The 27,114-nt window shown below is 35.9% G+C and overlaps 1 protein-coding gene across 1 annotated transcript in view; it reads right to left on the reverse strand.

Annotated features, from left to right (window-relative positions):
- Nucleotides 1–25,872, reverse strand: part of col5a2a (collagen, type V, alpha 2a) — a 36,781-nt gene extending 10,909 nt beyond the window's left edge. Inside the window, exons 1-32 of the mRNA XM_058392929.1 lie at nucleotides 25,631–25,872; nucleotides 8,137–8,367; nucleotides 7,890–7,903; nucleotides 7,739–7,771; nucleotides 7,581–7,613; nucleotides 7,221–7,274; nucleotides 7,024–7,110; nucleotides 6,457–6,537; nucleotides 6,138–6,182; nucleotides 5,962–6,015; nucleotides 5,121–5,174; nucleotides 4,929–4,982; nucleotides 4,771–4,824; nucleotides 4,118–4,171; nucleotides 3,891–3,935; nucleotides 3,706–3,759; nucleotides 3,239–3,283; nucleotides 3,096–3,149; nucleotides 2,683–2,781; nucleotides 2,511–2,555; nucleotides 2,316–2,414; nucleotides 1,998–2,051; nucleotides 1,804–1,911; nucleotides 1,654–1,707; nucleotides 1,465–1,563; nucleotides 1,319–1,372; nucleotides 1,028–1,126; nucleotides 858–911; nucleotides 716–769; nucleotides 555–608; nucleotides 416–469; nucleotides 243–287 (exon numbers count right to left, since the gene is read on the reverse strand). Of these exons, the coding sequence (XP_058248912.1) occupies nucleotides 243–287; nucleotides 416–469; nucleotides 555–608; nucleotides 716–769; nucleotides 858–911; nucleotides 1,028–1,126; nucleotides 1,319–1,372; nucleotides 1,465–1,563; nucleotides 1,654–1,707; nucleotides 1,804–1,911; nucleotides 1,998–2,051; nucleotides 2,316–2,414; nucleotides 2,511–2,555; nucleotides 2,683–2,781; nucleotides 3,096–3,149; nucleotides 3,239–3,283; nucleotides 3,706–3,759; nucleotides 3,891–3,935; nucleotides 4,118–4,171; nucleotides 4,771–4,824; nucleotides 4,929–4,982; nucleotides 5,121–5,174; nucleotides 5,962–6,015; nucleotides 6,138–6,182; nucleotides 6,457–6,537; nucleotides 7,024–7,110; nucleotides 7,221–7,274; nucleotides 7,581–7,613; nucleotides 7,739–7,771; nucleotides 7,890–7,903; nucleotides 8,137–8,367; nucleotides 25,631–25,721 (2,109 nt within the window). The 5' untranslated portion in view covers nucleotides 25,722–25,872. The remainder of the gene's footprint in view (nucleotides 1–242; nucleotides 288–415; nucleotides 470–554; nucleotides 609–715; nucleotides 770–857; nucleotides 912–1,027; nucleotides 1,127–1,318; nucleotides 1,373–1,464; nucleotides 1,564–1,653; nucleotides 1,708–1,803; nucleotides 1,912–1,997; nucleotides 2,052–2,315; nucleotides 2,415–2,510; nucleotides 2,556–2,682; nucleotides 2,782–3,095; nucleotides 3,150–3,238; nucleotides 3,284–3,705; nucleotides 3,760–3,890; nucleotides 3,936–4,117; nucleotides 4,172–4,770; nucleotides 4,825–4,928; nucleotides 4,983–5,120; nucleotides 5,175–5,961; nucleotides 6,016–6,137; nucleotides 6,183–6,456; nucleotides 6,538–7,023; nucleotides 7,111–7,220; nucleotides 7,275–7,580; nucleotides 7,614–7,738; nucleotides 7,772–7,889; nucleotides 7,904–8,136; nucleotides 8,368–25,630) is intronic.
- Between the last annotated feature and the right edge of the window lie 1,242 nt (nucleotides 25,873–27,114).

Genomic DNA, 27,114 nt, shown 5'->3' on the forward strand with positions numbered 1-27,114 from the left:
TGTATGGTTAATATATCTGCATGTATATACTCTCTGCCTGCCAAATATATACATGGATATCTGCCTGTATTTTTTAGATTTGTTTCTGATTAAACTGTACAATCTAGAACCAAACAAATGCACACTGCAATACATCTAAATTGTGCAAGATTATCTTTCAAGACATATTTCATTGACATATCTCAAGCTACAAGATTATTATTTATATTTATAGTATGAAATAAAAATGAAACTTAACTTACCCTTGGTCCAAGTGGTCCCACAGGACCTTCCTCACCAGGAATACCCTAAAGAAGGAAAAAGTCATGTTTTTTATTGAATCTTTTAATAGAAGATTAAAGATCTTAAATATCCGAGACAGTTAAATATTTTGAATTTAATATTTTGTTTCATTTATGTAAGCACATAGCTTTACCTGATCACCTGGTTTTCCTCCCTCTCCAACTGGGCCTGCTGGTCCAGGCAGTCCCTGAAAAACAACATTACAGTAAATGTATAGATCCAAGCACCTTTATGAAATTCTGTGTTTTAAGTAGTTGCTATTAATTGTTTACCTGGAAGCCATGCGTTCCAGGAGGTCCCTGTTCTCCTCTGTCACCTGCTGATCCCTGTAAAATTGGAGTAAAGCATCCAGTGCTATTATTGCTGGTTTTGACATTATTTTATTGCAAGTTTAATAGAAATAAATGCTCAAAATACAAAATAACAAACTTACTGGAGGGCCAGTGGGACCAAGTGGCCCAACCTCTCCTTCTTTACCAGGTAAACCCTACATGAAAGCCAAGATTACATGATGAGTCCATTAAACATGACTTCTTATGTTTTGCAATGATGTTATTGATATTGATGATTCTCACTCGCTGCCCTGGAGGTCCTGGTGAGCCTTGTTCACCCGGTTTGCCTGGATCCCCCTGAATTATGCCATATGCAAAATTAGATTTTTTTTTTTACAGAATGTAAGAATAGCCAGTAGTTTTTTTTAGGTAGTTATCTCTAAATGTAGAATGATATTGATAATTTGACTCACACTGAATCCTCTAGGGCCTGGGAGTCCCATTGATCCTTCTGGTCCTTTGGTTCCAATAGACCCTGGAGGTCCTGGACGTCCATCTTCACCAGTTGAACCCTAACGTAAGCATGGAGAACAGTTTCCTTTTCACTTTTCCTTTAGAAAAGCTGCCTTAAATTTGAGAAATATTAAAAACCTAATGCAAGCTATAGACCTAATTATCCCGAAAAGAATATTCATTATATTAAATTTACTAATAAACAAGAAAGAATCATACAGGATATGGCTGTAAAATGTGGTCAAACTTACTGCAGGTCCTAGCTTTCCTTCAGCACCCTGAACTCCAGGAGTTCCAGTCAAACCCTACAAGTAAATCAGAACAGCAATACTCCATCAACAACACCATCAAAAAGGGAGCAATGAGACGTAATCAAAAGGAAGCATGTTTGGTTTACTCTTGCGCCTGGGAGGCCTGGTTCGCCTGTTCTGCCTGGATCTCCAGAAGAACCTTTGGGCCCGGAAACTCCTGGTATTCCACGCTCACCTACGGCACCCTTTATTCACAATTGATTGACAATAATTATAGTTTTGTTGGTGCAATATAGTATGATTCAATTACATCATGCTTTTAATTATTTACTTACTTTGGCTCCTGGTAATCCATCTTGACCAGGGAAACCACGATTTCCAGGAGCCCCCTAAAATATTAATGAAACAAAACACAAAAAGTAATTTTATCTGGCCAGTGATCATTCCTAAAATGTGATAAAGAATAATGGAAATATCTGACTCACTCTCTCACCAACAGGCCCAGGTGGACCTATAGATCCAGGATCTCCTCTGGGCCCTCGCTTTCCCTCCTCTCCTTGAGGTCCAATCACTCCCTGTGCTCCTGAAGGTCCCTAAAATATGACATAAAGATTTACTCAGAGCTCACACTTTATAAATCTTTTGCAAAATCAAAGCAAGTCTTTTAATTACAACTTACTTGTTCTCCTTTAGGTCCAGCTTCTCCTTTAAATCCAGGAACCCCAACATCTCCCTAAAGAGAGTTAAAGGTTCATTGAAAATATAATATGCAATGTCCAAGTCCAACTGATATTCAGGGAGGTCAAAAATACACCAAAGCATTTAGGCCTTTGTTAGGAATGACTTTTACAGAAAACAACTGTGATTCTGAATGAATACAGGCCTTCAAAACATCTTAATATATGAATTCAAAGACTGTTGTTTATGCATTAATAATTCTATAGTGTTTAATACATCATTTCTGCAGTACAATTTCAAATGTAAAAGTACCACTTACAACTTGACCTTTAATACCAGGCTGCCCAGTGCTTCCCTGAGGTCCTTGAGGACCATGTGGACCGGGCAAACCAATAGGACCCTGTGGTCCAAGAGTTCCCTAGAGAAAATCATCATAATTTTCAGGGTTTGTTTTTGTCATAGTTTTATTTCAGACACACCACATAACTGTAATCATTAATGCTCTTGAACATACCACTGGGCCTTTGGCACCTGGACCTCCATCTGTACCCATTGGGCCCTGTATTGTTCAAAATGCAAAAGAGATACATCATAAAATGTAAGATGTTGTTAATGCATGAGAGAAACATGTTTTTGGTGAGAGGAAATAGCCAGTTTTGAATAATACAATAATACTAAATACAAACTTGTAAACCAATTGGTCCAGATCTGCCTTGTGTACCAGTCTCTCCTCTTATTCCCTGTGGTCCTTTAGGGCCTCTAACTCCTGTCGGTCCTGGCTGGCCCTATTAAAAAAGAATATGACTACTTAGAATCAGGAAATTAAGTTACTATTAAGTTATAGAAATTAAGTGATTTCATTTATTATGCTTGTTACATACTAGTGATGCAACTAATTATGAACATGGGTGGTGGACAGCATACAGTTGCACATACAGACATTGCTTTACACTCCTATTATATACACATTTGGGTGGAGAGGGGGCAAGATACATAAAAAAAGATAATATATCTTTATCTTTATAATAACATAATCGTTTGGGGATGTCTTGTTTTTTTCTGTTCACAATAAGATTTAATTTTATTGGTCATCACTTACCTTCATACCTGGTGCTCCTGGATAGCCTGGAGATCCACTAAGTCCCAAAGGACCCTAAACATTGTTGAAGATTGAAAAATCATTTTTGAAATTCAAGGCTTTTTTGCTGACACAAATCTATTAGTAAATCTACAATGTCATACCATTGGACCTGGCTTTCCAACATTTCCTTGAGCACCACGCGTACCCTAAAGTGCAAAAATGAATAAGTTCATATTAAGAGTAACATCTATTGTCCAAACTTATACAGTTACATGTACATGCTAATTGAACTAGAAGTTTCTTTAACATGAAATAAGCAATCAAGATAGATTAAGATAACACAAACAGCACAAGATGCTAAATGTTGCAAAACTTCAGTAATGATTTCACTGTTTTTATTACTTAAAAATAACAAACAGCTGTGCTGTTATTAATATAGTTAAAACAAGTTGGTACATATTGCTTGCTTTAACTAACAATTTCATTGAATTTATTGATTAAAAGTAATGAACAGCTGTCCTAAAAATAACTGTTGGTACAAAATGCTAATCATGACTAGTTGAGAATAATTAGGTTGTTTTTTTGTTTAAGTTTTATGCAATCCTATCATTGTTTTTGTTATACTCACAGGTGTACCACCTGGTCCGGGGCGTCCTCTCTCTCCTGGCATTCCCCTTGGACCCTGTATTAGAGAAATAAAAGATCTGTCAATTTTGATCTGGTCATGAAATGAAAGTGCCACTGGCAGTGTGCACTGCTAATAGATTCACTTCATCTGTGGGAAGATTATGTGATAGTTTGAACTTGGCTTACCATAGGGCCGGGAGCACCCATTGGACCCGTTCCGCCAGATTCACCCTGAGGGAGAAACAAATGAAATATTAATGGAGTAAGGTTTAGCAAATATTCTGGGTTTTATTAGACCGTAACGTAATCAAACATAATCATGCTGCTTTTTTTCTCGGCCAAACTGTGTCAGATGTGGCAGAAACCTGTTAGAACATGACAGTGAATAAAGAGTCCCAGTTAACAAATTATACCTTTGATCCAACTGCTCCACGTTCTCCCTTTTGACCTTCTGGACCTTGGTGTCCCTGTAAAACAGACAGGACATGGTTATAACTTTCATGGTCCACCTCTAAGCTGCACATCATGCTTGAACAGTCTCCTCCAATGGAACTTAATGAAAAACAAATTGCTAAACTGTTGATTGGCTTATTCATTACATAGCATAACATTTTGTAGTTAGCATTCATTGGTTTATCAGATTTATTTATTATGCATGCATAAAAATATATATATCTTTCCAGGAACTGACAATATCTAATTTACACAATTTGCAATGTTCCAAATATTTCATAGGGGTAAATGTTTATAGGCAACTGGGTTGAGTTAAACTAAAATGCTTTATAATATGTTTTATAAAATATCATTTAAAATAAAGATTTAAAGTCCTACATTAATGTAAAAATGAGATTTTAAAGATATTAGCTCCTATCCATGGACTCACCAGTGCCATCTGCAATATTACTGATTTAAGTTAGAACTAGTAGCTTTCAAATAAAGATAGCAAGCTCACTTAAGAAGTTGTCTTTTTTTTTTTTTGATGAGAGAATGCCTGCTGTTGGGATTATTAGATTGAATGAAAAGCTGTGGCTTGAGTGATTTGATGATATCCAAACATTATACTTACTCTGTGACCTTTCAGGCCTGGAGGACCTGGTGTCCCAGGAAAACCTCTTGCTCCCTAAACCCCACAGCAGAGAACAAGATCAGTGTCTGTATGTATTTATAAATATTTCTTCGATATTAGTACTTTATTGTACATCTGACAAATGGTTTTAACCGTACAGCAGATCCTGGGAATCCTGGCTCTCCGGTACTTCCTGCTGTCCCTGATTCTCCCTAGACAGCATAAGGTGACTTTATTTATGCAAGACATTCTTTACATTCCAATGTTATGCATCAATGAATAATTTAGATTATAATCATGTACAGGCATAAGTAGAAGCACACAAAATCTTATGTAAATGTTCTACTTACATCGTCCCCAGGCTTTCCTGGAGGACCTTCAGGTCCCCTCTGACCAGAAGGACCCTAGAGATGAAGAAAATCTTTTCTGAGATGTGTGGACTTAATGAAGTTCATTCTTCTTATGCTCTTTACTATATACAAATGAGCAATGTTCCAAACAACAGGAGACAGAATTAGATTTATACAAATATGTTCAATAGTTTGAAAGAAATTCCCCCCAGTAACAAACTAGCACTTGTTAGTTAGCTCTACAAAAGTCATGTGTAATTGATCAGGCTCATGACAAACTCTTGATCAAGATTATTGCCCCAGGACCACAGAGCTGGACCTATATCTCTACCTTGTAAGCTGCATCATTCACAGGGGAGGAAATGAGAAGCTGTAATACTCTAAAGCAATCATCTTCAGTCTTAACCTCAGGGGGTTTGTTTGGCTGCAGGTTTTCATTACAGACAAATACAATCCACACCTAATAGATGATTGAAAACCAAGATATATTGTTTAAACAAGTGAGTTTAGGTGTAGCTTCTCTTTGGATGGAATGGAAACCTGCAGCCACAACAAGAACACCTGATCTATAGGCAGTGATTTTTGCTTCCATGATGGAATGGTTGGGTGATTAGAGGTTAAACAGTTATTGTTGTCTTACAAAAGCTTTCAGTTTCCAATTGACAAGTAATTTAAGACATTTTACATTAAAGGACATTACATTTGGATATTTGGGATGTAACTACAACTTTAAAGGCTTTTTTATTTATATGAATTGACTGGTCTGTTGCTTCACATTTATGGACATGATCTGAAACACATTTTTGATATAACAAACTGATTGCTGGTTTCTGCTTCTTACCATCTGTCCTGTTTCTCCAGCTTCACCAGGGGCTCCTTGAGGTCCAGGTGGACCCTAAACAAGAATACAAGGAGAAATTGGAGTTATTAGAAGCTGTAAACTTGAAAACCTGGCCATTCACTGATATTTTATATGTTATCAAATATGTATTTTTGTTTTGTATGCTTCAGACTTACAGGTTGACCACTGGGCCCAGGTGGTCCTCTTGTACCTAGATCTCCCTAAAAATAATTTAAAAAATATACCATAATGGCACTCAGCTGTTTATTTAGACAACATATGCTTGCTTGTTAGCCTGATCTGCTCTATGAGAATATATGACTGGTCCTTTGGACAAGATAGCATGAATGATATTTCTGAAGACGCTCCTACTAAGGGGAAAGCAGATCATTTAGAGGAGCTCACAATATTAATATTCTTGTCAATTATCTTTGCTAGCCTATACTTGCTGTTTAGACATGGCAAGATTTAAGGGTTTGAATCACTGCTTTATACCCTTTGTCCAAGAATCATGGCATGCTGGCCTGCTGCTTTGTCACCTCCGAATCCTTCTGACATCTGAGAGGACAGCTGGCCCTAAACAAGTAAACAAAAAAAATGACCAAACAAAATATGAATGCAGGAAATTAGATGTTATTTGTGTTTTTCATGTAATGTAGAAAAAAAATTAAATTATGTGGTTTTCATGTAATGTAGAAAAAAACCTAAATTATATTTAAATATCTATTTAAATGAAGGTTTATAAAATTATTGATATCGATGGCATTACAGTGGCAGAAAAGATCAGAAAAGATTCTTCATGGCATCAATGTTATGTTGGCATGTTGGCCAGACCTACTATAACTAACTGAACTAGTCTACTATGTGCAATTTAAGAAATGCTTCATTATATTATTATGTTTTCATGTACTTTACCAAACTAGAGGATTTGAGGTTTGGCATAATTTGTGTGGCAAAAATTATAATTGTTCCATAACATCTGTATCAACTTTAGGTCCTAATTGCCTTTTGTGTAATAAAAAAAAAGCAAGCAAACTTGTATTATTTATAGGATATACTCACTCCTGGAGGATGGCCTGGTGGTCCGGGCTCTCCTGGTTGTCCAGGAATGCCAGGCTCTCCATCGTATCCAGGTGGACCTTTGGCACCCTACAACAAAGGAATGGTTTTAAAGTTATATTAAATGTGCATTCACATGTGTCTATACTGATTATGGTTTAGATTGTGCTAGTGTGAGAACAATTACTGCTGTTTCTTACAGGTCTTCCTTTGGGTCCCTGATCTCCCCTGAATCCTGGGGCACCTGGTGGTCCCTGTTAATGACAGGAAGGCACATTAATAACAAAAAAATTACTGGCTGTTGTTGTGTGTTAATTAGTCAATTAAGATTTAGGATCATTCCTAAAATAGGCAAGTTAATTTGCTTAAAAGCAAGAAAATTAATTTGTTTGGGGAAAATAAAATTGCTGTGTGCTCTTCTGCCATCTGGTGTCCGAGAGGACTAAAGAGCAGACACTGGTAGCAAAGGCAGGAAGGTAAGGTATCATGCGTCATCTGCAGTAATTCTGTATATGTCGATATCGATTCAAATTTTTAAGTAAATCAGTTTCCAAGCTTACCATTGGTCCTGGTCGTCCTGGAAGTCCCGTTATCTGTAATCACATACATTCTTTTGATATTGTTTTCAGTGTGTCATCAAATTCTGTCACAACACATCAGCTCATGCATGCAGTTGATGTGATATAATTAATATGATGTGATTTAAAATAATACATACAATCGGCACATCCCCAGGTTCGCCTTTCTGACCCTGAAAATTAAGATGATCATAGAATTACCTCAGTTAAAGCACACAAACCGTTACAGAATTGCTTTATTAAGTTTGTTGATTGCAAAGGATGATTAAGGAAATAGGAAAAAAAGCTTACCTTATAGATTCTGTCTGAAATGGAAAATAAGACATGAAGTAGGTCAGTCCTCATTAATGTTCATTAATTACATTGAATCAAATCAAATTATTATAGACAGACTGTGGTTTCACACCTTATTTTCGGCCAATGATCTTTTAATAAAATAAAAAAACAAATAAAGACTAGAATTATGTACAGAAGTACATGAGTTATTAGATGCATGCTTATCTTACTACAAATTTCAAATGTTAATAAAAATGCATACTGTTTTCTCCACCGCCGCCACCACCGCCACTCTCCGGGAAGATGGTCTGGCACACTGGGCAGCATTCCCCATCAGGAATAATGACCTTCTCACAATTGATCACCTCATCACACTGCACGTCGTCACACAGGATGGTGCCGCTGTCACAAACACAGATCCGGCATGGCTCAGGTTTCCACACGTCTCGGTTGGTATAGACCTGCCCGTCTTCGAAGCAGCTGAGGTCATCTCCTGCAGAAAAGGATCAACCGTCTGAGGTCAGCAGATTTTCTTTTACATTTAAAGTGTGTAGTCAAGACTGAGATGTTGTTTTTATATTGAACAGACAGGCTTCTGAATTCTTTCTGCAGCATTTCATTGATGCCAAACCAAAGTGAGAAAAAGTAATTACTGGAAAAAGTTCTTGGGTAAATAGTAATGGGTAGATATACTCTAATTTTCTCCTTAGGCCAAAGCTGAGTCATAAGAGCATGATCCAAATAACCATTTTTGAAGAGTTCATAGGGTTTTTAATAATAATTTATTACATTTTTGCTACCTCGTGTATTATATAGCATCTAAAATCCCAGGCATACATAACACAATATTATAAATGCTTATTTCTGCATTATTATAAGGAGAATATTTTTTTACATATACATTACGGCACAGTGCAATTCTTTTCTTTGCATATTCTAGCTTGTTAGGAAGTTAGGGTCAGAGTACAAGGTCAGCCCTGATATGGTGCCCCAGAGCAGAGAGAGTTATGGGCCTTGCTCAAGGGCCCAACAGTGGCAGCTTGGCAATGCTAGGGTTTAAACCCTCAACCTTCTGAGCACTAACCTGGAGCCTTAACCATCAAGCCAACACTGATTCTGTCGAGCTACCACTGCCCCTGACTGGATATTAAAATATGCTACTTTAAAGAATATAGATTTGCTGAGTATGGTATGCTGTATAAACATCTCAACCAACTTAAAAATTTTATTAAATCGTAAACTGACCAGAGCTAATAGATGAACAGCAGGTGGCATCCATGAGCTTCTTGTTCTACCTTAACTGGTACCTTTACCAAAGAAATGTGCATCTCATCTGTACCTACAGGCCTAATGAACAATTCTTTCTGACAACGCTTGTTGAAAAGTTCAGCTATTTCAATGAAAGGTGTAGGATGTGGAAGTACAATTACACTTTTGGTGTAATTAAAGCTCAATTAGTAAGAGCAGGGTTTTAAATGATATATAAATATAAGGTCATTATAGATAAATATAAGGTCACTTATAGACATTTCTGCAGTTAAGTTCATAAAGTAACATAACTTGCTGCTAATCAAAACAAAAAACATTGATCAATCTCCAGTCCAATAAAATCTAAACTACTACCAGTGAAGCCTTTTTTTTTTTTTTTTTTTACCAAACACAGAACTTTTTAAAAGCTTTTTAGGCCCTTACCACATTCTTGTTCACCGTCCTCTGATATGAAAGGCATATCTCTTAGTTGCTCTAGGAACTAGATCAAACAGTCATATAACTCACATAGCTACAGGTACTTGAGGTTATTAAATCATATTTAAGTCTCATATTTAAATCCCATTGTCCCTTGAGGCATGATACAACCAGGGCAGGAGATACTGTGAGTGAAAATCCAAGAAAGGGTTGTATAAAGTGCTGTTTTGCAGTAAAAGGCCAATTCTCACATGTAAAGGTGGTGGACTCACTTAAATTCCTTCTTGCCCTGAAGGGGGTTGGGATTTTGCAAGTATGAGTCATGCCAAGTTCCAGAGGGAGATCTGCTGTATCTGAGAAGGACCATATGGTCCAAAAGAACCTCACAGGAAGGACACGCACAAATACACAGCACTGTTAGGACCTACAAGATATATGTTTAAATCCGACCTGAATGACTTATAATGTTTTCACATCTGAGTCAGTAGTTCTGTGACTAAATCCTTGTATGTATTAATGAAAGGTCAGAATTTTTTCCAAGACCAGATTAAAGACTCATGAATGTTGTTCTATTCTCACTTCCTGTCTTGGGGGGGAGAGAAAAACAAGAATAAACGTCTAGTTTAAAATGCGAGTACTAACCAAAATTCACAATAGTCTCATAAAGTAGTCTGAGATTTAAAATCAAATAATAAATGGATTGTAATCAGGATATAACGTACATTAAGGGTAGAAAAAAACCCGAAGCAGAGCTGTAGACAATGGCAAAAAAAGTTGGAACATACTGTATTCTCTATAGGGTGTTTTTGAGAGAGGTTTGAGGAGCATTAGAAATTTATGTGGAGAGAAGTGCAGTTCTCAAGCCAGTTCTGAAAACCACACCAGTGGGCTTCTGAGAAATTTTCTTTCTTTTTTTTCCCCCCTAATTCATTGCAGACCCTGCAGTTTTAACCGACGTGTCTAAAGGCACTGACGGCAGTGGGCGCATGACCCTTTAAACGTTTTTCCTGATGCTAATTTTCCAGCTTGCTGATATGCCCATTTAGCTGTTGCTTATGCTGAGAATTAGTTCTGTGTCAGTCCAGGGCTTTTGTCCAATCTAAACTAATGAAGCTCTCGCTCATATCCTCACACAAAATACAAGATTTGCTGTTTTTTTAACTATTAATTTAGGGCAGTTATGCTGAGTCACAATTCTTTGGTAGTGAATGTTTAAAAAAATAACTCTGATTCAGATTACATTTTGGATAGGCTGAGCTGAAAGGGAATACACTTTGGATTTGATTTATATTGTTGTGTAAAATCCCACACCCCCACACACACCCACCATAGTTTCCTGAGATAACACAATCTAGTGCTATTCCAACTCATGCATTTCCACCACAACATGTAGAACCTAGGGGGTAAACTATGAAACATACTGTATTAGTCAGCTGCAGAAACCTAAGGGGAACAAAAGTATTGCTTTATGTGTTTTTCCCATCTAGGACTGGAATGCTCATGTACTGTGTTTAGGGATTTCTCTTTGGCCCCAATTTCTAAAGGTTTAGCAAATGACCCTATGGAAACAGTGACTCATTTAATAGATTTTGCTTTTCCATCTACAGCTATAGACATGTTTCCGAGAGAAATAAAGCACACTGAGCCTTGTATTTTTGTCAAAATTTATAGCAGATGTTTAACTTCAATTTAATTTGATTATATAGTGGTTAATGATGGCTCTCAAAATGCTACACTTTTAGAAAAAAATTGATAAGAAAATGAACCTTTTATTGTTACATATACACATCCAACACAGTAAAATTAATCTCTTCACATTTCCCAGCTTATTAAGAAACAGGGAACACAAGGTCATGATACTGCACCTTAGAGCAAAGAGCATTAAGTGACCTTCTGATCAGCAGCCCAGAGCCTTAACTACAAAGCCAACTCTTTGTTTTGTCCCCCTGGAGGAACCCTTAATGGTTATATGTAGAATCCTTCAGAAGAGAGATGTCCTTTTAAATTATATGCAAAATAGAATCCATTTAGCTAGTAATCTAGTGGGCCTTAACTATCTACCTTTGTGGAACATTTTATCTTCTAAGAGTATACACACTTAGAAAAGTTGCAAAAAAAAATCTTCTACAGAGCATTGGCTACACCAGGGGTTCTCAAATTTTTTGCAGGCAGGTATGACTTTAACTGTAAAATAAACTCCACTGAACCACTCAGTACAGATTTTTTTATGAAACAAATCCAGCTATTCAAATATATTGTACTGACTCTCTACTGGAGCAATTTATCTTTTTCCCCAAAACTTTCCACGGAACACATTACGTCCAAGTTGACAGTGAGGCTTTTATGAGCTACTTAACCTTTTCAATTCAAGCTATCAGTTAAATAGTTTAACTATTATTGTAAGAAAGAAAAATCATGGACCCCTTGGCTATTATTGACGGAGACCTGTGGCTCGCCAATTTGAGATACACTGGCCTTGAAACCATTGTTAGGCTCCTAAAATAAGCTTTCCCTTCATAGGCCACAACAATGTAAACATTTAAAGTATGGAATTTTCCCAAAAATCGTTGTGAGAGGTGGAAAAGGTTGATTTTAATGCATCATGGTTATCTTATGACATTGCTCTAAAGTAGTTTTCCTTGCTTAAGAGTATAGGAAGAGAGAAGCATCCCAAGTGTCAAAACATCAGCAAAACAACTGAAAAGAACCCTTTCAAGATTTTCTACCTAAATATGTGAACAAGTTTCCTACAATGTTTACCAATCAAACCTTTGACCTTACAAGACCTGTATGAATAAGATGCTCAGTCATCCACACTCCCAGCACAGAAAAGCACTCCCAAATGGTTTTAAAACCTATCATTATACCAAAACCTCCATCTCCTTGGTTAAGCCAGGCTGGTTTCTCAGAGGTTAAACCACTGGCTTAGACATAAAGATTGGACAGTTTTTGGGGTTTAAGAAGCCTCAAAATGTTCCTCTGGTTTGGACATGGGAATCATTTTCAAGTATAGTATCCAATTCTAAATAAAAATGGACCTGATTAGTATTTATAGGATAGTAATTAGTCTTGATTTTTAGAGCTTTGCCCCAGAACTTGCATCATATTTGCCACAAAGTGCCCAGATACAATCAAGCCTAAATTTCCCAAAAGCCTCACTGCACCAAACGTACAAAAACACCAGAACACTACCATTTAAGATGAGCTTAACTCTAAATTGCTTTAAGAAAACTAGGATCTGGTCTGTGTGGAAAAGTCATTTCATTTTGACATATAAGTTAAACCTTTTCATTAAGTGTTTTAGAACATGCTAGGTGGTAGGTAACTCTGTGGTTAGCACTGTGGAAAGAAAATCAAAGCACAGAAAGAAAATCAATGTGCTGTCGGAAATCAGACATTTTCTGCACAGAGGGTAACTTTGGTTCTCTGCTGGCTGTCAGAATATCAAGCTCACACACAATAACCCCATGTTACCCCAGTCTAATTTACTTCTCCAAAATTTCAAGTGTGGCTTCGCTAATCATTGTTTTACATTTTTTGGATTTGTACTCCATTTTCTTACAGTTTTAGTGATTTTTCCAGTTCCTAACACCAGCTAGTTCCAGTCCTCCAAGACATGCTGCAGTGTTACAGGGCAAATTTTAATGCTAAATTTTAATGCTATAATACTATTGCCAACAGGTATCATTAAAAATTATCAGCTAGTATCATTCTAAATGACATGTAATGCATTCTTTCCACTCAGAGACAATGAGTAATTATGCTTTCTTCAACTCCCACCATTGGCTTTGTCCTCATCTAGATTTCAACTCACAATTTCCAAGCAACAGTGTGAACCATTTTGTAATTGTTCTATGCAGGAACATTTGCCTAAAGAAAAAAATGCACTGTACTGCATATTCATATATACTGTTTTGTGGCAAGGTAAATCACTGTGACTGAATTCTTGCAAACTATTATTCACAAAATGGATTTTTTCTGTCAACAATTTACTTTTGACACATTCTTTCACCTAAATAAACATGGTTTTCCCAGGTTGCCACATATCCACTGTATTCAATATGTTCTAGCTGGATATAGACAGATATTATTATATATTCAAGTAATTATGTATTCAAGATTTCTCTCTTAATTTTCAATTACCAAAGCTTCCTTGAGCAAGACCTCATTGAGGCATCTAGCTGACAGACTGCTTTCCACTGTTCCACCTCCCCATCCTACTCCTGTCGGCTTTACTTTACTCTGAAAGGAATCGGTGAACGATTTGCTGTGCCTTGAAGTTTGCGATAAACATGAGAGGCTTTGCTCTGAAATAAAGCACATGTGGTGACTGTGCTCATTAGAGACACAATTTAAGGGCTAAAAGGGACACAGAACCATCTGGATCCTGACAGTATTCTAGTAGTCTAGGTTTCTGGTCCAATACTGAGGTCTAATAAATTGAATTTTGGACAGAAATGTGAAAGAAAATGATGAAAAGCCTCAGTCTATTGTAGTACACTGTGGTAATGCAGAGTATGGCCTGGGTGCTCTATAACCAAGCAACTGGTGCATTTTTTCTTCAAATAAATTATAGTTATTCAAACACAAAGTCAAGATAACATGTAATCTTTGGTATCATTACAGATTTTCTAAATAAACACCAGGATGAAGATTAAAGCTCACTATAGATCTTCAAGTGGTTATTCTTCTGCCATCTGTGGCAATTTTGCTTCTTTTCTGGTTGTGATCACAATGCCTTTACTTTTTCAGAAGTCCAACATAATTACATGCTGTTTTCCAGTTTTATCATTCAAATGAACGTTGAGAAGTTCGTTGCTGTGAAGACACACAAGTCATTTCACTTTTATTTGCCTCTTTTTTATCATGAAAATTATAGTACTGGTATTTTTGCTTGTGAGAAAACTCCAAAAACTAAAATATGGTGCATTCCATCTGCATAAACACACTTGTCTGAAATGTTCTAGACTACCCTCTTGCTCTCATTTGCAGCCGTTTTGTGTATGAGACTCGATTTGATGTCCAAAAAATTTTTTCAATAGTCTTTTGTGTAGCACATGCACACACATATTTGAAGACCATATAGACAATCTGCACATTTGCTCCTTCCATATCAACAACATTTCTCCCTCTGTAGGCTGTTTATGCTACACACTAGAGAGCCTGGTATTTGTTTATATGCTCAGAGAAAGCTTATTATCCCTAGCATATTAGTTTAGGCCAAGAATAAATGTTCACAAGCACAGTAAGAGTCTACCTTCAAGGAAAAAATACATAGTCATAAGGGAATAAGATACTTTTGTATGCTATGAAACATTTATGCAAACAATATCCCTTATTAGAGGTTTAAAAATGTTTACAAGTCTTAATACTTATGTATTTGAGTCACATACACTCTCATAAGTACTTTATCTTATTACCTGTTCTCTGTTGAGGAGGAATATAAACAAAATCATCATGTGACTGCACATGGCAATATTTCATTCTAGGATCCATTGGCTTGTATTAATATTTACAGAGCCTGCACTGTTGCCCTTTATACAAATATGGTACAGATGTTGGAGGATAAATTACAATGACAAACTGCCAGTGATTATATATTGAACCATTTTTGTCTATATATTATTGTCTGAAAATATCAATGTTTTGACATAAAATACATGAGGAAAAATCCAGAAAATCAATTCAGTTCTATAGTGCCTTTAACAGTGGACATGGTCACAGTGAAGCTTTACAAAAATCCAGATGTAGGTTCCTTAATTAGCAAGCCAGAGGCGATAGGGATGAGTAAAATCTCCCCAAGACAGCATAAAGAGAAAATCTTCAGAGGACCCAGACTCAAAAGGGAACTCTTCCTGTACTGGAGTAAAATAGTAAATCATTACAGTATACTGGTGTAGACCAGTAAAGATGAACAGCAAGCAAGGTTGTGCTGAAATGACGTTCAGTTTGAGCATATTCAGAGATGAGCACTTTTTAGAAACCAAAGACACAATAATGAAGTGAACATTTATATTTTACAATGTGTCCAGTCTAGCTTTTCATAAAACACATGCAGCATATTTCTTTCCAGTCTAAGGATATAAACTGAATCCATATTTCCTGCAGTGCTTTTTCCAGTCTCATGATTTTCACCCTCTCTGTTCTGTAAGCCTGTACGTGACAGCTTGCAGAGTCCCCACAGCTGCTCTGCCACAACTTTGCTTTCTTCAGGCTCAGCACCAAAGTGAGGGTGTTTTTTATAAATATTTACTCCTAGCTGAGCAGCACTGAAAGATTCCCCTTCACTTCATTAGCACATCTTGGTCCTCTCCCTTTAAAAGCACATGGTACTCGTGGCTGTTTGCTCACAGAATGCAGAGACAAAAAGGAAACCATTTTAAACAAGCCCAGGCCCGAGCTCTCTGGTTTTCACATTTTAAACACAAGGTGTGTGCTCTGAAGGCTAAGAAAGTGCACAGCACTATCAAGGGGCCTCTAAAGAGGCCCTGAGCATGCCATAAAGCTTTGCTCTGGGTCAATGATCTCAGCTTTTAGGTGGTGAAGGTAGGGGTTTGGGGTATTAGGGAAGGTATGTGATACATGTGTGAAATCTTTTTATTTTATATACATTTACATTTTATACACACTATGGTCAAGCAGACATTATGCAGGGATTGAACTGGATTGAACTATTGCATGTCACTGGCATGGTATGCTTTTATAATATTAGCATATATTATAACTTTTTGTCACTTTTACCAAGGAAAATGAATATAGTGGACCTTATTGAAGGTACATCTAAGTAAGTACAGTAGTTGACACTGAATAATTTAGCACTGAATAGTCATAAGTTAAATTAGAAATAATGTAGTAATTAAGAATAACATATACAATAAAATATAAATAAATATTAAAAGAATTATAAAATATAAACTAAAAAAGTGGTATTTGGTTTTGAAGCATAGTAAGAAAAATATGCCTCTTTACCTTTTCTGTATTTTAAAGTACTTTGAGTGACATTGTTGACCAAATGTTTAACGCCATTTTGTTTTGCACAGTGAACATTTGAGGTAGTGGTGCCATGATTCCACTGAGGAAATTAAATCATGCCAAAAAAAAGCAACTGTCTGAGTTCTGCATGCTGGGAATTTTGTAGGCAAGCTCTGCATGTTCACGTGATTTAGAAGGCCAAGTCACTGAACAAATGTTGCAATCTGGAAACAGGTAAAAAAAATGCTAAGACATGCCCCTTCATCCAAATGGGAAACTTTAATGTTTGCACTAATTCATCAAACTAGTCAGTATAGTCTGCTGTGCATGGAAACAGCGTTTAAAAATGTGAAAATGGTGCTGTTGAGAATCATGCTTGATTGTTTTCATGATCTGGCAATAGTCTCCTCTTTTAAGCTTATGCATACTTCTCCTAGTAGTCATGAGCAGCTGGTTTGGCGTTGTGTTGTGTGAGAAACTTATTCCGGATGGAAGGGATTACCTCTTTAACTTCACATCATCATTTTTTTTCCAACAGGAGATTTTTCCATTTTTGTCAAAAATCAATCCAGATGAATGTTCATCATGAGTAAAGGAAGTCATGTACACAATGTAGTGGATCTTCTATCAGCAATATTTAAAGTTCAATAGTTTATTATAAGCATAATGCAGGAATTACTATTATGCATTAGTTATAATTCATTATAAAATTAATAATATTATAATAGATTTGTCTTAGGTTATTTCTTGTGTAACTGTTTATTCAGACCTTTATCCTTAATGGTAATGAACAAAGCAACATTGTACTATGTACAGTTACATTACAGTTTTATTACTTTGCACTATTAGGGAAATAAAGCACATGGGATTTTATCCCTGTTCAGGCCCAGACATTAAACATCCCTCTGCCCACAGGAAATACCGGTCTAAGGGCAATTTCCTGCAGGCAGATAAAGCGAGAACAAACTCACTAACAAAGTGACAAATCTCCTCCTTTAACAAGAAGACAGATGATTTTTTGTTGTTTGTTGTTTGTTTGTTTTTAGCGTTTCTTTTGCCACATTGCACATAAACAATAAAACTATAAATGAGAATACAGTAAACTAGAAACAACTACTGTTCTAATATGGTCTGTGATTAAACAGATGTTAAAGAAAAAATAAATAAAGGCAGATCCTCACATGCACCACTCAATAATCAATCTATAATAATAATAGTAATAATAAATAAATAAATAAATAAATAAATAAATAAATAAATAAATAATAACAGTACTGCTCTATTTTCACTGATTCAATTATGATAAATACAGTTAAGATCAGTGAGAGGTAGCTGACCTTATCTGATTTAAAGCATCTACTCATTTACATTTAACTGCATTTTAATAAAAGCCATTAAGCCCAAATCCCTTAATAAGACACCACATGGTCCAGAATAGCTTATAAAAGCATTTTCAAGTGTTTTCCCCAAACCAGAATATAATACATAAGCCTCAACTTTCTGATTACTTTCTTGATTTATATTTAAAGACTGTATTGATTAGAAACATGTTCTTGACTTTCAGCCAAAACACAAGTCAAATTAAAAACAAGGCACCATGTGTTACTGGACTTAAATGTAATTTACAACTTTTATACAAAATGAGTGTTTTATTGGACAGCAGAAATCTCTAGCCAAAACACATGGCAACATAGTGCTGTTTTCCATACGGTAACACCATCAAACCTGCCTTGGCCTAAAACCTACTAAACCATGCAGACATTTCCACATAAACCGGTCTGGCGCAGAGGGACTGGAGATGGGTCCATGATTTGCAACACAGTCTCGTTACCCTTCCAAAAAGCACAGTGTGTTATAGTGTTTAGATGACTTAATTTACTGCAGTTCTAAAGCGTTGTTTGAGCTTTTTTCGGACTTCCAGAATGACTATTGTTTTGCCGTGGGATTTGAGACCCAGCTTGTTTGAAGAGAGAATTCATAAGTAAAAATGAATTAATTAAGATGCTAATCTAAATTCTTTTATTCTGATCACTAATCATTGATCTGATCTGTCACCGTTAACCGAAAGCAGCCTAAAACATTTTTTATAGAATATTATACTGTACTATTACACAGTGTATATTTTTTATCTATGTTTTCTACACAGTTAATCTTGCTTAAAATTATTTAATAATTTTAATAATTTTTTTTTTATTTTTGTGTCCCAATACACCAAGGCAAATTCCTTGTAGGTGTAAAATCCACAGTACTTGGCAATAAAATTGATTCTGATTCCCCCAATGTGTACTCCAATAATTACAAAGGTGCAACATTGTTGCTAAATTCAGAAACAGAATTTCTTTCAACAATAATGATTAATGATTAATGTTTCTATAGTAACGACTTAAACATGCCCATGCTCCTATTAAACATATTTAAAAATGTTTAAAAATTTAACTGTTGTAAATGGTGAAGTCTTCTGCGATGAGAAGTTTATTTAGGATTTTTGGAACAAGTCTTCAGAGTCAGCACTTTGTAACAGTCGGTGGTAAAGCTGTATTTTTCAGAGACTGGAAACTTAAGAACAGAGGTCTCTGTAGATTCTCTGTAACGTGGAAAGCTTATTAACCTATTGCTAATAACTAACTTTTGGATGTTTCACAATATTAAATGTAAATATAAACATTATGCATACTTTAAGAAATTAAAAAATGTACTATAACCTACTATTCTAATTATACAATCAACATATACCCTGTTTTTAACATGTTTAACATATTTAACCTCATACAGATGCTGTTGGAAAGGATATCTGCGGAACTGTCTTCTATTAGAAACTGGCAGAAATAAAAAGCGACCTTGGACAAGCCGTGACCCCATCGAGATCTGTATCATTTTAACGCACCATTTTATCTAGCAAATTCAGACTTTCTGCCTGTCACATGAGCTTTATAGTATACTTTAACAGAGGCTGGATATTAAAAAAAATATCCTCATCCACAAAAGTAAACCATTCACAGCCATCTACTTCCCATGAAATCCACAAGAACCAAGACCACACTATAAAATCCCTGATTTGCTGTATGCACATTGCGGATATCTGCTATATTTATTTGAACCATTTTTAATGATGGTACAGTCTATGACTCCTCGACTGACAAATCAAAGCAGTACAGATTGGAAGAAATTAAAATAATAAATACAGGGAAACCCAGGATTAGCTACAAAGGGGACCTGTGGATATATGAGTTAAGGTAAATACTGTTCTTCATTGTTTCTCTGGATTCTTAAGGGTTCTTGGTTTCCTAAAATGGATTCTATTTGTAGAGAACACTTTTTGCACTCTGAGTTCTTCAAATCAATAGTAAAGAATTTACTACTGCTTTAGGATTCTTGCTGTAACCTTTTTTATAAGCATAAGATTGTAAGCCTGTTTCAGGGACCCTGGATTTTAAAACACCCCAATGATGACTAGCTAGACACAATGGAGGATAGCAGTGACGATAATCAGCTGTGCGAGATTTCCTGCTACTAACTTCATTCAGCCCCTGTATTCATCATATCTTATATATTGTATTATTATTATATATTCTCTGCTATATATTATATTATTCTCTGTTAGTCCTTTCAAGTTTATATTTTGAAAAAAGAAGTATTAAAATAAACTTAGTGCAGCCAAAGACAGCATGCACTGCTTGGTTATGCTAGTTATGTTGGGGATCCATCATTCTTGATGCAAAGCTAGCCAAAGTCAACAATATGTTTTCACAAATGCTGACTCATGTATGTCCCACATATTGGCTAATCTGTTACAGGAAATTTCTCCTCTGTCCCTAAAACTGGACATGAGGCATTGGGATAATTGTTAGTTACAGCCCATGTCCACGTAAGCAGCGGAAATGGACACCATTTCCTAAACTGTCTACAGAACACAAAATAACCAAGTACAGGAATCTGCACAAAGGAATAAAAATGATGCCAACTTTGCTGACTCATGTTGATGCAACTAGCACAATCACTTTTCTTAGTTATATTATTAAAGTTAATTAATACAGTTAAAAAAAGAAAAGAAAAAAAAGCTAGTTTGAAGAACAGCTATCCAAGTATTATAGTATAGACTACAATATTCAGAAGGTTAGGCATTAACTTTCCTGCATTGTTGTAAATCATATGAGGTAATAATGGATCAATCTTTTTAACGATTCTATTAGAGTGTTCACACAACAGAAGGTGTGAAGTAACCACCTTTAAGGTAACCACCAAGGTGTGAAGAAGGTGTTTAGTTTATCTTTAATTTCTTAAATTGGTTTCAGGTAAATTTGTACGTTCAGCACTATCATGCTAACTATCACTGGAAGGATTAGGAACAAAGTTGTAGTTAGTTCACTTTAGCTAATCATTTCACATACTCCTCTGTGTCTTGTTGAAAAAGATTCTAATTTGCCATCATTAACTAAATCACTTCACAAGTAAATCACAAGTTTCAAACTAAATCACAAGTTTCATTTTCATTCATTTTTACTTTCATACTTAAAATATTTTTTTCCTTCTCAAATCAAAGTTCATTATAATAGGCAAAATAAATTCCTATTATAATTCTGTAATCCTATAATCATTCTAATCCTATAATTCTCTATTATGTTGCCTCCAAGTTCATCACTTTAAATGTGCTTTATAAATACACTTGACTTAATTTGACTAAATTTACCTTTAAGAATGTTCTAGTTTGACTTGAACAAAAATTTGAAGCAGTTCTTCAATATTTATTTAGAAGAATAAGCATGATTTTATTTGAAAACTAAGTTCCTAGTTCCTTAATATTAACGTTACATTGGCATTAACATTCTTATATTTAAAAATGTTAAAAACTGTAGGAACTTGTATATGTCTTATGTAAGAACATTCTCAGAACACTAAGAAAACCTGACAGATTTAACCCAGATTGAAGATCCATAACATTCAGAAGATGTTCTGCTAAAATCAATAAATATAGAAGGTTAATTAGTTGATATTTGTTAATTAATTAATTAATTAATCATTGCTCCACCATTCTTGATGATGGTGCTCCATTCATTGATGTCTTCAAGCTGGCTATGTGGAGCAAAAAATGATCCATCAATGGAAACAGCTGTGTAAACACAGAGCTTGTGAATCAGTCTAACAGGGGCTTAACACCCCCATTTGCCCACCTTTACATGTTCAGCAAAGTCTTTCTGGACATCTGTTTCTGCACATTATAATCCCAAATGGTTGCGCGCGAATAATCAGATATTTATCACTCTCTTCCATATCCATGGGTGGGGCAGAGGATTGGTTTCTGGTTTATTTGCAAAAGCTGATTGGTTTGTGAATGATAAAGGAGCCCACAATAATTCCCCCCTTTATCCAGCTGACTATGACACTACATGCTTGCATTTCTCATGCTCTCCCAACTTCTGTTGTTCTCTGAGACAATGTTTTAACCTCAGTGTTGTAGCTTCTTCCCAAAGTTTTGGCACCCATCGTTTGTTTTCTAATTACTGCCAATGCAAACCAGTCAAACATCTGGATGTCATCCCCTAGCTCTGCTTTGTATTTACTTTAAAAATTGTTCCCATAGTGCAGCCTCATAAGCAGGATCAACATCTATCATCCATGTCATTCAGACATTGAGGGGTATTGCAGTAAGTTTGGATAGATACCCTGGATTACACGTGAAGGCTTTTCCAACTCAGTCTGAGCTGAAGATCACGTTTTCCAATGTGGTGAGCTTTTTTTTTCTGGTAGAAGAAAAGGAGGCAAGTCATCAAGTCATTGCTCAAAAATGCAGCACATGTTTTCCATCAGCGCGTTGTTGCCGACCTGGTTGAGTTCGCATACTTGAACGCTGAGCTATGTTAGAAAACAGCCTATTTTTTGTAAAGTAACAATGACTGCAACCAATTTTGAGGGGAAAAAAGTGATGAAATTAGGAACTTGATATCTTATATATACAAAGATGGTTAAGATGGTGCCAAATGTTACACAGCTTTGTACAAAAATTTACCACTTTATGAGTGGTATTAATATTAGACAGACTCTGTGGTTTTGTGAGTATTAGATGGGTGAAATGGAAAGGATTCTCATACAATGTAAGCAAAGAGCTAAAGATGAGAAAGAGCCAATAAAAGAGACAGAGCTGTAATCCAAAGTGTGGTTGGGAGTGTCTGAGCCTGTTCCTAAAGTTTTTTATGACAGTCATAAACTGAGAAACTTAACTAGATGGACCCTTTTTAAGATTTTCGTTGTTTTTTATATCCTTTATTATTAGAATACAGACTCACCACGTGAAAACTTTTAAGTTGTATTTCATATTAAATATCTTTGCTGTTGGAGGAGTGGCAGTGGCTCAGCACTTAAGGATCTGTGCTTAGTTACCGGAAGGCTTTCAGATAAATGCCAGAGCTGCTAGCTGGCCAATGATGGGCTTCTGAACAAGGATATAAACCATCAAACTCTCAGCTCTATGTTTGGTTTGGGTTCTGCCTCACTCATCTGTTGCTTTAGATATCAAACTAACAAATGTAACATGGCACTTTTTCAGTTGCACAAATTTCTTGGAAGCAATCAGATTAAATTCCACTTTGGCCACATGAGGCAGAATCACTTCTGGGCATCATGACCTGACTCATGATGAAGTCTGGAACTGAAGTATAATGAATGACTAATGAAGAGATTGTAAATGCCATGTATCGTGTAAAAAAAAAAGCTCTGCATAATTGTTCCTTATTAAGCTTTCTGGTTGCATGGCATATAACATGCCTATAATTTTATATAATTATAACTAAATAATATTAAGACTGTGTAAATGCTTAAACAGGCATCTTGATTTTGTTCCTAGTCCTCCTACGCCATGTCCACATTAAAGTCCTCTCAGCATTTATAAAGAACCCAGATTCCCACAACCACATTTTAACTGTAATTTCTTTTTCTTCAAAACACATAAATGTTACTGTTGTGGTCCAAAAGCTCCACGGCAGCTGTGGTCATTACTTTACTTTCATTGGGTATTCATTTCTTCAGCAGCATGCAATCATACTTGATTCTTATCCACCATTTTCCCCAAGTCTCATACAGCAGCTCGTATTATACCTTATTACTTCTTGCGCCAACTTGCATCATGCATTATGACTCTTATCTAGATCTATAATTAGCATGATTTAAAAGAAAAAGTCTCCAAATCCACAATCAGCAGCATCCCGTGTCAAGTTTTTGCATGTGCAAAGACTGTCAATCAGCATCAGAGCTCCGAGATAAAAATGATCATCTTCTCTGTTAATTCCTGTGATTGAACCAGGATTTCCAAATGGAATACATGCAAAATGCATGTATTAGATAATACATCCTGGCTAAAAGAAAATGCAATGTTAATAGAATGTTGCTAACACAATGTTCCCAGGTTGTGCAGTTAAAGATATTGAGCAACATTTATGTGCAAACATTTACAAACTTTACAAGAAACACCCACGGAACTTGACAGATTGACATAGGACATTAATGTTCAGAAAACATTCTATTAACCTGAACTTGGAAATCTTCAGTCACATAAGGCTTAGAAAGTATCCATTATGGTTAGTGCTGAGCAAATAAAAGGAGGAACATTTTGAGGTTTTAAAGGGAATTAAGTTGAGAGTTAGAAAAACACCTGGCTAAAATAATCGTGCTTGATTTTAAATCACTGGTGAATGTTTTTAAAGGCAACCACGTGGTCAGAATGAGCTATTAAAGGAAATTATCTTGCACAAAAGATCACCACAGAAACAAGAACTAGTCTGATCTTGTTTCATCTCCTGTTCACAGACACAAAACTATTCACCGTCAAAAGAAAATGAATATATATTTAAGACCAAAAGACTGTTTCTAATATTATTAATATCTTGACTAGTTTAATCTGACTTTTCTTTAAAAATGTATTGTATGTAAACTGGCAGCTCTCAAACAGACCCCTGTTACAGTCATTCACCACCAGGTGGCACATTTTTACAGCTTATTGCCATATTTATTTCCAGTTCCAAAAATTGCAATTAGCTATAAAAATAACATTTATCATTCTTTTCACTTCCTGTGCACATCCATACATCATGCCATGTCATCTTCAAGGCTCAAAGTTCAAACCTCTGTTTAAAAAACTGAGGTAGACTGAATGACATCAGTGAGAGGAAAAAGTGACGTCATATGTTTCACATCTACTAAAACACCCAGCGTGACTGAAATAATAGTGCTCAGGTGTTCTGGGCCTAGACATATTTTTTTTTTTCTTTTCTTTCTTCCCTTCCCTTGCTTGTTCTCATCCCGCACCTCCCTCACATCTGCCCCAGATTAGGATGGAAGATGTGCTCCTTTAAAAACTTAAAAGTAAGAGTGAGGGCCACAATAAATCATTTAAGCATTTTTTCTTATTCAGAATATTTAATCCTCTTTGTTTTATTTCTAAGGATGTCATTTGTTGAATTTAGGAACATTGTAGAAGAGAGTAATCTGTGGTCCTCGAGGACGAGTTTCACACCCCTGGTAATACATTGTGCAGATGTGAGGGGAGTGTTCTGGGGGGAAATTATGATCTTGATGTGGGCAGCAAAAACGGTGCGACAAAGAACTGTAAAGACTTCGACACTGCAGTCTGTAAATTGCAATGTTTCCATTTCACATCACACATTCCTTGTCAACCTTAACATCAGGACTGGTAAATAGAAGCAAATGAAACTGTTTGAGGATAATTATTACAATTAATTTGCCATTCAAGGATTTTGCAAAAGCCTTTAACAGTACACTCATTAACAGTTCACTAGAAGATCTCAAATCCATGACATGTTTGATAAGCCATCTCTCTTAGAGAAAACTATCATGCAAAGTTGTAAATATACAATTGCATAGTGTGATAAAACTGAAAATTTTGTGCATCTTCGTCATTTATGAGTTCTTCTAAAACAATTCTGTGATGAGGCACATCCAAGAAATGAAATAACTCCTTATGTGGTATTGAAAGTTACGTGTTATGTGATAAATCATGCCATCACAAGTCTCCTCATAAAGAGCTTAAGATATAATAGTAATAATAAAGATAATTATATCAATACATCTTTCAGCTTTGCTTGACTTACCACTGTTTCCGTCTTGGCATTTCACAAACAGTACTTGTGCAAGTGATAAAGCCAGAAATAAGAAGATCCTGGAATGCACAAAGCTCATCATGTCTATATCCAAGACATGAGCCTCCTTTTGTGCAAAAAAAAATGGGGAGAGAGGGTAAAAGAGTCCAAGTTTATCGCTGCACCATGAAGACAGACTGAGGCTTTTCCTGCTCTGAGGAGTGATCAGACCCAGCCCAACTTTGTGCTCTCTCTCTCTCTCTCTCTCTCTCTCTCTCTCTCTCTCACACACACACACACACAGCTTCAAATAAGAAGAATGCTGACCACCCTAATTTTCCACCCCTTTTTGTCAGTGCTCTCTCATAAGCATCTACTCACAGACATGTGTGGTCGCATTGAACTACAGCCACGTTCACAAAACAATCCTCATGAAATATTCTGTAAATAAAAAGTGTATAAATACAATAGTTTTAACATTCTAATACTTTTAACATATTAATCATTTTAAACAGTGTTTGCAGTTTTGTTTCTCCAGAGATCGTTGCTAAGCAAGACAATAAACTGGTTTTATGACCATCTTAATGACACCAAACTTAGTTGTTGCTGACAGACTTTTTTTTTTTTTTTTAATAAAGGAACAAGAATAGAGCACAGATCCAAATTTGGCTTGGTGTAGGGAAAAAGGGTTATAAAAGGAAGCAGAAAGAATAAAGAAAAATGTTATATCAATGACTAGAAATGTGAAATGTCTGCAGGTATTTCCTGTCCTTCCCAGTCTGTTTTGTATGATTTTGTCCTGTAGGCTGTTTTGAGCAGTAAACCACAATGTTGGATTGTTGAGTCTAGCTTATTGTTCCTCTCAAGAATCAGAAAAATTTAATAAAATTTGTACTCTAGTCAGCACGGTAAATAAAATGGGGGATCTTGTGGAATCCAGATTGTATTAACCATACCTCATATGCTGAACAGATGTGCAGATGCTGATGTGTATAGCATAGATAGACATCAAGCATGTAGTTTGTTTTGACCTTTTGAGTCCATCTGAGGAATGAATTTCTATGTATTGCTCCATTTATTATTATTTTTTCTTTCTCACTTCTAATTCCACTAGAAAAAGAAAACTCAACTCATCTCTTCTGAAAAGATTAAAGATCAGTGCACTTAACTGTACACCAATTCAAAATATATAATTATGTCATCATCCACTCATAATCATGGTGCTGACTGTATATAATACAATACTTATAAAAGTACCTACAAATCATCCTTAGCTCATTACTTCTTCTGGTATTTTGTATACAGCACACATATGAAATACCATTTTCCTAATGATTGTGCTAATTCAATAATCTATATTGCTTTATTTATAGTAAATGGCCTGGAGTGAGCTTGTATGGTATTAACACAGTCTAACGCAATAACATTGAGCTAGCTCACTCCAATAAGGGCACTGGTGGCTCAGTGGTAGGTTTCTCACCTATCATGCGCCTATC

This window comes from Hemibagrus wyckioides, linkage group LG06 (genome assembly GCF_019097595.1).
Source record: "Hemibagrus wyckioides isolate EC202008001 linkage group LG06, SWU_Hwy_1.0, whole genome shotgun sequence".
Classification (NCBI taxonomy): domain Eukaryota; kingdom Metazoa; phylum Chordata; class Actinopteri; order Siluriformes; family Bagridae; genus Hemibagrus; species Hemibagrus wyckioides.